Consider the following 12019-nt stretch of genomic DNA (forward strand, 5'->3'; position numbering starts at 1 on the left):
GCACAGCATGGCCAGCCAGGCAAGGGAGGGGATTGTCCCGCTCTGCTCTGCATTGGGGTGGCCTCACCTCGAGTGCTGTGTGCAGCTTAGAGTGCCACTATATATAAAGGACATTAAGCTGTTGGAAAGCATCCAAAGGAGGGGTGTGAGGGTGGCAAAAGGCCTTACAGGAGTGAAGAGCAGCTTTATAATGAGTGGCTGAGATAATTTGGTCTGTTCAGCCTGGAGGAGACCGAGGGGAGACCTCATTGCAGTCTGCAACTTCCTCAGAGGGGAAAAGGAGGAGGAGGCATTGATCTCTCCTCTGTGGTAACCAGTGACAGAACCCATGGGTATAGGATGAAGCTGGGTCAGGGGAGGTTTAGGTTGTATATTAGGAAAGGGTTTTTCACCCAGAGGGTGAGTGGGCATTGGAACAGGCTCCCCAGGGAAGGGGTCACAGCACCAGCCTGACAGAGCTCAAGAAAAGTTTGGATAATGCTCTCAGGCACATGGTGTGATTCTTGGAGATGGTGCTGTGCAGGGCCAGGAGATGGACTTCAATGATCCTTGTGGGTCTCTTCTAACTCAGGATATTCTATTATTCCATGATAGCCAACGCTGGCTTTTAGAGAATCTCTTCAACTTGCAGAAAAATTGACTAATCAGTTAATATTCCAGCTCGCTGTTCTCAGACAAGATAATAGCATCTCAGCTGCATGAAGGTGAAAAAACTGAATACAGATGTTATTTTTTGGAAGTTCCTTTTAAGTCGAAAACTGAATTGTTGCTGCCTTGTCTTCAGTTAGGTGGTGGCAGTTTCATACGTCCTGTATCCTTTAATAACTTGAGCAGAGTTATCATCAAGTTTTGAGAACCACTGTTAATTCATTCCTGATGCCAGGTAAACTTCTCTGACATGGTAGTCTTAGAAGTTTGTTGGTAAACCAACACTAGTTCTAGGTCACAGAGTAGTCTTTTATCAAGGTTGATGTTTGAAATCTGTTTTCTTTCATCCTGCAAAAGGATGACGAAGCAAATAAGTAATATTAGAGATTATAAGAAATGTTTGTTTTGGAAGAAACATATCACACAGGTTTTGACTGATATGGCTTGGAAAGCCATGTAAGGGTATGTCTTCACTGCAAGCTCACATGAATACAATAAGCTAGCTTTGGTTCTAGATCAGTAAAGCTGAGGAATGAGATCTCAGGGGACTGTAAAAACCTGCCTGGAATTTGGATTTGTTAATTGCTGTTGCTGGCAAGTTGAGTTGGCACGTCAGTGCCTAATGGAGAAATCAGTTTTGGAATTAAACTTGTTATTTTTCATTGGGGTGTACTCTTCTCTCATCATAGTGCTTAAAAGACAGGCTGCACTGGTATTGTTTGTCGGACTGGATGAAGTGAGATCATGTAAACAGGCTGGTAGAGGATGTTTATCTGCTTCATTAAACTAATGGAAACAGAAGCAAAGAGTACATGCATGTCCTCTAACAATTTTGTTTAGTGGAAATACTTAAGACAGCTCTTCTTCTATTAGTTTGGAATGTGGACTGGTTTTGGTTGCTCAGCAAATGGCCATTTAAACCTTAGACAACTCCAGTGAGAGTCAGGAAGACTGCTGCCTACCTGTAGTAGCTAATAGTGTTTATTTTTTAGCACATTTTCCCACACTGGTTAATTGTTCTTAGTTTTGCACATCAGTGCTTTTCAGAGTACCTTCTTACCTTGTGCTGACTTTGTGTCCTTGACATAGAGACTGTTCTAGTCTCTGATCAACAGAAGGAAGGTTCCTGAGATGGTATCTCTTCCCTTTTGCATTTCCTACCCTGAGCTGCATCAAGACGAGCTTAGGGTGGTTAATCATTGTGGGTTTGGTGACATGGATAAAACTTTTTGGGAATATCTGTAGAAGCAGACTAATGGGTATTAGGACCTGCTGTCTGAACAAATTCAAGTGCGATGGTTTGGGAGGTGATGTTAGACTCTTGATCTCCAAGGCAGGATGATTGCACACAGAGTTCCTGCTGAGAAGGACTGCTTGGCCTGGACTAAGTCACAGGATGTGGCTCCTAATTGTTCACAAGTCCTTGTTGGTGGAAGCCAAGACCATGCCAGGGTTTGTTCTGGTATTTTAATGCTACAGATAGGAGCCCCATGGTTCAGCTCACTATTCTAAAAAAAGCTTCTGTGTACTGCATTGTAAGTGTTGTTTAAAAGTGTTTTTCAGTCATTCTTTTTCTGAGCCAAACGCTGAAATTATAAGGACTGTTATAAATTATTATAAAATGGTAAGCTTCATACAAAGTGCAAGTGTTACATTTTGTGGACAATATAAATTCTAACAATCTCTTGCATGTTGTCAGCTTTTAGTTCAGAGCATGTGTGAAACCTGCAGACATTGTAGCACAGAAGGAAGCTTTAGAAATTAAACATTTACTTGGGTCATGTGTAATGACATCCACTGTCTTGTAACCTCTTCCCTCAGCACTGTTGCTGAGGATCCTCTACCATCAGGTAATTTGCTCTTTAGGTATCAGCAATAGGGGTTTAGGCTGCCTGGAACAGACAAAAATCAGAGGAGAGGGCTTAGAAACAGGCATTGAAATGAGGAGAGGGAAAAATGCTGTAATTATCATAACAACTTCTAAACTCAGTTGCAGAATAGTATTCCTCCTCTGGTGTCTTCATTCTATAAAGTATTTCACCCTTACTCAAAGGCATTTAGAATTTATGTAACTACAGGAAGTAGTTTGGAAAGTAGTATGGATTGAGTGATGCTAGAAAGGTAGGGCTTCCACAAGCATCTTCAGGAATCATGCTGGGCTATGGATAAGGTTCAGCCTATGGCAGGTTGGCAGTACTTCTATAGGAATTGCTGTTCTTAATGTCAGAACTACTTACTTCTGGTGATCTTCATGATTGTGATAGTTTCCTGTTGCTAGGAATTATGGGGTAGAGAGGAAAGATCTACAAACCAGAAGTACTTTCCCCTTTGTTGCTAGATGTAAGAATGAAAAAATTAATTACTTCTGGTTTTCATATGTCCACATTCAGTATGTGTAAACTTTAAGATGTTAAGTTCTTGGTGGGTAATGGAGTTTTTTATTTGTTTTATTTTGTCCAACTTTCATGAAAAAGATACCACGTACTGGGTTTTGAATACCATTTTTCTAATATGATAGTGTACAGACTGTTGCAATTCTAGAGCAATTCTAGAGCAACTCTAGCCTAGAAAATTGCTATCAATCCTTTGACTAGCCCAGTATGACTTACCAGCACTGGAAAACTTTATGACAGCAGTGTTTCTATGGTAAGCTAATTTTCTGGGTGCTTTTCCTATTTCTCTCTGAATTGTAGCATCTGTTTTGAACTACCCTGCCTGGCTATACTTCCTGCAATGTAATGATGTCCAAATGTAGTTAAGACAGAGTAATCCTGCCCACTGAACAAAACCAGTATGCATCTCTTGCACGTAAGAGTCACAGGAATAGTACTTTATAAAGTGGAAAAGCTTAGAGAAAGTATCAGGAGGCTTTCAACATCAAGGTGGATTTATGAATGATCCAAGAGAGCAGGCAAGAATGTAAAGTGCTCTTTATATAAAGAAATAGATAAATGTTGGCACTACATCTTGTACATGCAGTATTTTTAACATAATGGCAGTATCTGTTCAGTAGTTCTGTGATTTAAATAGTATCTTTGTTTGAATGGTTTTTGTTTAGTCAGGGTAGTTCAGGGAACTGGGTGAAACAGAGTAGAGAATGCAAGTGTAATCACGTTTTCTTGCTTAAGGAGAAAGAGTTCTTCGTTGTAATCAGACCAAAGACTGTGATGTAAAAAACTTCACTAAAAACTGTAACACAAAACAATTGGGTGAATAGGCATGTTTTCTTGGGAAAGGGGTATCACCTGGACTTACAGATGGCCACAGGGTTGATATTTAACTCTTTTTGTTGCTGCAGAACTGCAGTTGTTGCTTATCTCTTTCTTCACAAAATAGCAAGTTTTCTTGGTCAGGCAAGCATAGAGAAAACATACTCTTCAGAATATAAAAAATATGTAAAATGATTGGGCAGCATTTTGGAAAGAGCCAAAATCTTAGTCGTCATCATGTGAACAGTTTACTATGTGATCCAAAGAAGCCTGACTGTATGACATCGTGACTTTTGCTGTCTTAGGTATGAGAGACCATTACTAAGGTGGTAACTATTTCAAATTGTGTAAAAAAAGTCAATTAGCAAGAGTCTACGGTGTTAGGTTGTAAAGGCAGTTTAATCTTAATTGAAAATGGAGTCAAGAAAATACTGCCTTGTGAAAACTTTTGTCTCAGCCATAATAAGAACATTAAGGACAAAGATGGGTTCTGCCCTTACCAAAATGCATTTTACAGGGTTGCTAGTGGGAGGAATTCCTGGAGGTGACAGTTAAAGTAATCCCCTGCTTAGCACCGTTTACTGGCCAGTAGCTGGAGATGTTGATTACTTGATGGTTCTAAATGTTACAATGTAATCTCAGTGGAGACTGAAGTGAAACTGTTTTGGCCTGAGCTCTATTGCTGAGTAGATACTCGTTTTAAAAAACCAAAACAAAACCTGTTCCAGGATGCGTGTGAATACAGAGAGGATGACGAGCAGGTGGACATTGAGACCGTGGAGGAGCTTTCAGAGAAGATTAACATTGCCCGTCTGAAGGCCACAGCTGCTCATGTTGAACCCTCCGACCAGAAGTAAGCACCCCTGGAGAGCACCTGTGTTATCCCCTGTGTATCCTGCTGCTGGCTGCCACGAGTGATTCCATTAAACAACAGGTGTAATTCTGGCATGCCTTCCTCGGCACTGGTGCTTCCCAGTGTCTGTGAGGATGGTGCTGGCAGCACTAAGAGTAGTGTTAAGGTGTCTTAGCCTTTTTCTATTTCCCCTTTAATTAATTCATTTATGGGGATGTATCTTGCAATGTAAAGTTATTGAGTGAATAGCCTCCCTTCCTGCAAACTGAAAATTAGCAGGGTTGTTTTTGTGTTTCATGTGATTTTGTAAGCTTTGTTTATTCTTGCTGGTGGACTTCTGGGCAGGAACAGTCATTAGGTTAATCCCTGACGCTGTAAATCAAAGATTTGTCTTTGGGACCATTGCCCCAGCAAAGAAAGTATTTTCTTATTGACATATAGTCTACCATGATTAGATAGCTTGGCTTAATTTTTTTGGTTGGTTTAATTTTGTTACTGTTGCTGCCCTTGCATTTATAATGACAAAGGCAAAATGAAAACATTGCTTACTTGAGGAGTGTAATGATAGTTGTAGCAGTTTCTCAGATGCATCAAACAAAAAGAGAACGTGGCATCTATAATTCTTTTTGTTTGAAGATTTATTTTTTGAAACTTTGAAAAACCTGTTCGGTGCTATTATATGTCTACCAGATAGTTACCTCTTTTTTCCTCCCCTTTAAGGGTAACAGCTCAACTTTTATCCTTAGGTGGTGACTGTGCTTTAAACTTTGAAGGTCTTTCATTGAGCGAGAAAAACAGATGTCATGTTTCATTAAAAATAATTTTCAAATGTATATTTTCTTTGTTCTGTTGCAGCTCCTGAGATATGAGGAAGCTGCTGTTATTATCTATTAGGATAGTAAAAAATTTGAGGATTTTGGTTGGTGGTTCTTGGTGGGGGAGGGATTGCTCTGCCATCTGTATTAAATCCGTGTTTATTAAAAACAGAACCAAAATATAATTTAAAAAGATACTTTATGCAGCTAACAGTTGCAAGCTGAATTTATTCTTTTTGGCATATAGTGAAATAGTTCATCTTTTGCACTCTGAGATAATTTCACAGCTTTCAGAACAGCTCAGTTATTTCCAGGATGATGGCATTGGAGATGAGTTCACTTTCTTGAGAAAACTCAACAGTATCCTGCTTTTATGCAGTTACACAAGAAAAGTTAATTTCAAGGCATAAAAATGGGCAATTCTAGACTGTTGGAATGTAGTTAATGAGGATAGAGTGTATGAGATGAGTAGCATTGGGAAAAACTTTTTACCTTTCTTCCAGATACCATCCTCCTAATTCTTCGGATGAAACATTATCAGAAAAACATTCAAAGGTATATGTTTGCTCTCCTCTTTCCTTTTAGTATCACACCTCCATTTTAAAGACAAATTTTCATCTCACATGCAGCTCTTAATATGATTAATCTGTCTTGCAGATACTTGTGATTAAATGCAAGAAACCAAATGTGCTGGGGGGGGGTGGATTTGCTCAGTCCAAATCTCCTTAAGGCAAAAGGGTTGGTGCTGGCAGTGGGTTTCAGATTCAGCTTTGGCAATGGGAGGAAGATCTGCCTTTTATTTATGACTGTGTCTGCTTAGGTTTTGTATTCTTGGCATGAATAATTTTTACAGCACACTTAAAATAATAAATGAGCAAAACTTTCATGTGTTGAAGAAGACAGTATGTAGAATTATATAGCCACAGCACTGGATGGAGGATTTCTAAAAACAGAAGTTTGAATATATGTTTAGGCAAGTTAAAGTATCACAGAATCCTTTCAAACCAAAACTCACTGCAGTCCTTCAGAATCTTGTGCTGTATTTTTGAATGGCTCTGAAGCCAGTTTCTCTGTCCATAACTGTCTGTGATGTACTTGACGTCAACTCTAGGGCTTCCTTCTGTGGTGGGGTGGGGCTTTGGGTGTGGTGGGAACCTGGTGTATGTCTTAGCTATTACAGCAGGATGGGGTGTATGCCTTTGCCTGAGACCCCTGCATGGGGTCCAGGATGCTCTGTCTGCCTCACCTTTTCCATGTGTCCTCCTCTCTGCCCTTGAATTTACGTTGTAAGGCCCTCCCTTGACAGGAGCCCATGGCCAACACAGGAGCAGTTGCAGCTGTACTGTGCTCAAGTCTGCCTGTGAGAGCAAAATTGCTCTCAAGAGCCAGATTTCAGAAGTCAAGTCTTCGGATTCCTCCTAGTCGAGCAGGCTCAGAAATATTATCACTGAATCTGAGGAGTCTTTCCGCTGGTACTCTGGGGTTTGAAGCAGACCTAAAATTATCTAAAAAACTGTGTTAATTACTTCCCCATTAAATACATAGCATAGCTGTACAAAACCTGGAAGAGTAATGATGACATAACAAACTTCTAAATCTATGGAGATCATAATTTTGCTTATTGTCTGGCAGTCGTTTTAGAAACTTAAGTAAATTCAAAACCAGAGGCACTTGGCTGCATCACCGTTTGTTGGTGATGTCTGGGGTGATAAATGTCAATGCCGCCTTTCACATTCTGACTTAAAATGTGTCTTTGGCACCAACTCATAATGAATCTATGAAAGAAAATGGAAACCAAACTAGTTTACCTCTGGAGAAAGATTCAAGTCTCCTGTATTTCATGTAATTATTTAATTCATTAGTAGACTTTCTTGACAAGCAAACAAAAAATACTTGGCTCAAACATATGTGATTTTGTTGTAATGCTGTGATTTTATCTAAGTAGCCTTGTGTTGCAAAAATTAAAAGCTTATGAACTGGAGGGACTCGTGCTCTTTTCCGTTAGGGTTGATGTGGTTATGTTGGTTACTTCTTTGGTCAGCATTTCATTTCTTACAGTGTGTCCTTCTGATTCTGAACTTTCAGGAAGACATAGTAGCAGGATAGCATGACATGGAATCTTCAGGTGTCTGTAGAAAGGCTGTAAATCTCACATGCATTTGAACATTGTCTGCCATTACATTGCCTTCTTTACTTAAACCGGTCAATCTGGTTGCTCCTCCTGCAGAAGCATCAGACCTGGAAAAGAAAGCTGAAGTCCCAGGCTGAAGCCTTTGCTCATTACCGCCAGACACACACAGCAAATGAGCGTCGGCGACGTAATGAAATGAGAGGTCTCTTTGACAAGTTGAAGAAAGTTTTGGGGCTGCTGAACCTTCCCAAAGTCTCCAAATGCTACATTCTCAAGCAGGTAGGTATTTTGGAGCTTAAGTGAGGAGGAAAATAATTTAATCTGGACTGAGTAATTATGCTACTATGAACTCTTCAGATGAGTCCCAGTGTAGAGAGGAATTCTGTCATCTCTGCAGGACACTCTAGAACGAAACAATACCTGAAAGAATCTGTATTCTAAAAAGCATAGTCTTGATCACATGAACATATATTTTTGGATTTGCCCTCCCCTTGTATTCTTTGTGAATCGTGGAACGTTATGTCTTAATTCTTTTGTGGTTTACTGTGAACATAAGGAAATTTTTTAATCCATTAAATCCATTCCTTTTTTAATGCTTGAGACGATAGCATTCCATTAGGCAGTTTACAGACATTAAAAGATTAATCATAAAGATGTAAATGACAGGAAACTAAACATGAGTGGTAGATACGGAATTGTGTTTATCAACTGTACCTAGAAACTGGAAGATAAAAGTTTGGGGTTTTTCTTAAAAATTGCTGACCTTTGGAGGAAGGACAAACAAGATGTTTATCACTCTTCAACCAGCATTTAGGGAAAGCTGGCATTCATGGTACTTCACATGCTTTCTCTCAATCCTATTTTCTCAGGATTACAGAAGTTTGAAAATAAATTTTGTAAAGGTTTCTGGGAAGGAAAACTATTATTTTGTGTGTCACTGGTTTATAAATCAGTTCCCTGATACTATTTTAGGCCTTTGAGGAAATTCAAGGACTGACAGATCAGGCAGATAAGTTTATTGGACAGAAGACGTTATTGACACGCAAACGAGATGGTCTGATTCGAAAAGTATCCACGCTCTCAGGTGAGACTGGTTTTGGATGCAAACTAGCTGTACTAATGAAAGTAAAGGCTTTTAGGAGTGAGAATGTGTGGAGTAATTGGTGCATCCAGGTGTGTCATTGGTTCACATAAAATTCAGACTTGTGATGCCAAACAAAGTTGTGCTGATAGAAATGGCTTTTGTTTTCCTTCATGCCTAAAGGAAGTGTGGAATGCTCTCTGTGCTGGGAGCCACAGGCTTGGGTTCCTTTGGAAGGGTGGGGTGGTGGTGATAGTGTCACTTCATTCTGTCACTGGTCACTTCTTGAAATGCCTTTTCTGCTCAGCCCTTCACAGTCACACACAGCTGTCTCTGGTCAGTACCGAAACCTCCAACTCCTTGCAGAGCTTTGCAAATGACTCCTCGTCCTGCTTTCCCAAGAACCAGTGCTCCTACAGGCTAGAACCTGTCAGCTCTATACACAGAATAAAACTGAAGTAGATTCCAAGCTACTGCTCGTCCAGACATTACATCTTGTATTTACTGTGTCTTTCTGTCTCATTTTAAAGGGTAGGAAAGCTGTGACACATTTTCAACCAGTATCAAAATGTGTGAACAAACAAAATATTATTCTAATCTTGCAGTCTGGGACTATAAACAGTGGAATACCTGTAAAGTAGAAATGCAAGATACTTAAATCTTTCATATTTACATTAATCCGTTCATGCACGTATAAGGTATTTGATTTATAAAAAGTAAAAGGTGTTGTAGTGAAGTCTAGTAATCTAGAAATGTTTGAGAGGCCTTTTGAGCAGAGAATGAAAGCAAATAACTTCACAAAGTAGTTATCTGATCTTTTGCATTCCTAGTGAGACCTCAAATTTGCTGAGGAAAAAGTCCTCTCTCAGGACAGTTACTTAAATATAGACTCAATTAAAGATATACCATGATGTTAGAATATAAACACTAAGCAGAAAACAAGCTAGTATAGTCTAGCTTAACTTGAACTTGGATCATGTAAAACTGTGTGTATATGCAGAAAACAAATTATTTATGAAATCTCTGTGTTTGTCCAAGGTTAGAATTTTCATGGCAATGGTAAAACTGTATGTGAGTTTACATTCAAATGTCATTTGAGTAAAATTGAATTATGTCAGCTTAACACATTATTAGTTCTACCTTCAGCATTTTAGTTTTGGAAAGAGAATTTGAAAGTAGGCTGACTCTGATAATTTTTCTGTAGGAAAGACAGAAGAGGTTGTCCTGAAGAAGCTGGAATATATTTATGCTAAACAAAAAGCAACAGAAGCACAAAAAAAGAAGAAAGAACCTGAGCCACAGAAATCAGCTGCACCCTCCACTGCTAGCACCCAGCAAGAAGGATCCTCTGCTGCCCCCAGAGAGCCAACCCCGATAGCGATGACAAACAGAAGGGGCAAGCCATTGATACTTGCCAGGAGAGGAGTCCGGGCCACAGGTGGGCTGCAAGGGGTGCATGTCCTGCATCACGGGGAAGCAGCCGTTGAAGCTGCACTCTGTGGGAAGGCAAAATGCCAGCTGGCTTGTGCAGGCAGCCTCACTCCTGAAACAGAATTGTGCATAGGACCGGGAAATGTCCATATGATAGGTGAGAAAACCACTTGCTTTCAGTAAGGACCAGTACGACTGAGGTCTTCAGGTGAACATGACTTCAGAGTCTTAGAATGATGGGAAATAAATTCTTACTGAGTTGTCCTTTAATCTCAGGGAGTTTGACTGCAATCCGGCAGTAATTTCTAAGAGTTAAAGGTGGTTCTTTTTCTGCTGACTCAAAACCTGAAGTTCAACCCCCAGGATGCTGGGGTTGCTAGAACCCCAGCATTCTTTAAAACCTCCCTCCTCAAAATGCTAGCTCTCAACAAGGATGGAAGTTTGCTCTTAAATTGAATGGCAGAGTTGTCAGGCACTGGAGAGTTTTTTTTTTTGTAGCTGAGAACTTGTAGAGAAGTGTTCAACATTTGTGGAGACCTTCACATCATAAATGTAGGAAGGAACAAAAGAATGGTTCCTTCCAGAGCTGTACCTAATGCTGGCTCACAGGGTGCTGTGCCAGAATAAATGAGTGTTTTACATAATTCTTTTCTTGCAGAGGACTCCTCAGCCTCTCTCACACTCACGGCTGCAAGCGTAGTGATGACTCCACAGGGGCAGGTGCTTACGCTGAAGAGCCCCCTGGTCCCAGGGCAGGTGGCAGCTGTTCCTTCCACACTGCTGCAGGCTGAATTAAAGCCTCGAGGGGGTGGTACTACCATGGCAACACAGCCAGGTAGGATCATGTGGGATGATGTTAATCAGTATAATACTGTTCGTAGATGTGCTGAGCAGTTTATGAAGTTATGAAATTTTGCTTTAATATTTTGGATTTTTTTTACAACTTGGCTGAGGTAGAACTTGACTCTGATAAGAGAGATTAGATGTCATTAATTCAAACTGTCGCTTTGTCAACAGGTTAGTAAAATGTGTTAAAACTTTGCTATTCAGAAATTAGGGAAACATAGGGGAGAATTCCTAATCATATAACCAGTCTGCATTTCTGTTTTTACTGCTTTAAGATGTTATTGAAATCTTGCTTTGAAGTGCACTGCTCCTGTTAACCAGGAGTATATGAAGTATCTGAAAGTACTGCATCTGAGTATCTGAAAGGCTTTTGTTTCCACTTCATCCCATTTCCCTTTTCTTGTATAAGGTGTTACTTCTGTGATGATTCAGCTGCCAGGATCAACAGTTCCTGTCCAAGTAAAAGGAATCCTTACTAACTCCACCATTCCTATTACACTGTCAACTGTTGCTGAGGATCCAGCGCCCTCAACAGGGGTAGCAGCTACAGCACCCCATTCAGGTAAGCTCTTTGTTTTTCATGGATCTTTGTGCTTGCATGTAGGGAACATTATCCTTGCAAAGCTGAAGGTAAATTGTTTTCTTGCTAGGGAGTAATCGTAGGTGTTATTGTTATTCAAAGAAAATCATTATTAAATGTTTTGAACAGTTTAGAGGGGCCTCTAGGAGATTATGGATTAGAGCCTTTTTAACTTTCCTTCGTCTCACTGAGCCTGCTTGCCCTCAGGAAAGTCAGGAAGAGTAGATACTGTAATGTGTCTGTGATGTAATGCATCCTCCTGGGGAAGCTTCAGTTCAGAGTGGTGGTGGGGCTACTGAAAATCTTTGCCTGTAATGTCTGGGCTCTGACTGTGGCACAACCCCTTCCCATACCCTGCCAGCTTTGCTGCCCATGGGAGGGCTGTTTTTCAGGACCTCGTGCTGTCTATTGGATCTAGGTGTGGG

At 40.3% G+C, this 12019-nt stretch overlaps 1 protein-coding gene across 9 annotated transcripts in view; it reads left to right on the top strand.

The window, feature by feature from the left end:
* MGA (MAX dimerization protein MGA) overlaps nucleotides 1–12019 on the top strand; it is a 58242-nt gene that overhangs the window by 41671 nt on the left and 4552 nt on the right. For 8 of the 9 annotated variants that reach the window (XM_030948707.1, XM_030948712.1, XM_030948715.1 and 5 more), the window contains 7 exons: nucleotides 4586–4710; nucleotides 6029–6080; nucleotides 7753–7935; nucleotides 8629–8740; nucleotides 9942–10175; nucleotides 10827–11003; nucleotides 11424–11576. In XM_030948707.1, the coding sequence (XP_030804567.1) occupies nucleotides 4586–4710; nucleotides 6029–6080; nucleotides 7753–7935; nucleotides 8629–8740; nucleotides 9942–10175; nucleotides 10827–11003; nucleotides 11424–11576 (1036 nt within the window). The remainder of the gene's footprint in view (nucleotides 1–4585; nucleotides 4711–6028; nucleotides 6081–7752; nucleotides 7936–8628; nucleotides 8741–9941; nucleotides 10176–10826; nucleotides 11004–11423; nucleotides 11577–12019) is intronic. The other variant, XM_030948714.1, reaches the window with a different exon arrangement.

The sequence above is a fragment of the Camarhynchus parvulus genome, chromosome 5, assembly GCF_901933205.1.
Source record: "Camarhynchus parvulus chromosome 5, STF_HiC, whole genome shotgun sequence".
Classification (NCBI taxonomy): domain Eukaryota; kingdom Metazoa; phylum Chordata; class Aves; order Passeriformes; family Thraupidae; genus Camarhynchus; species Camarhynchus parvulus.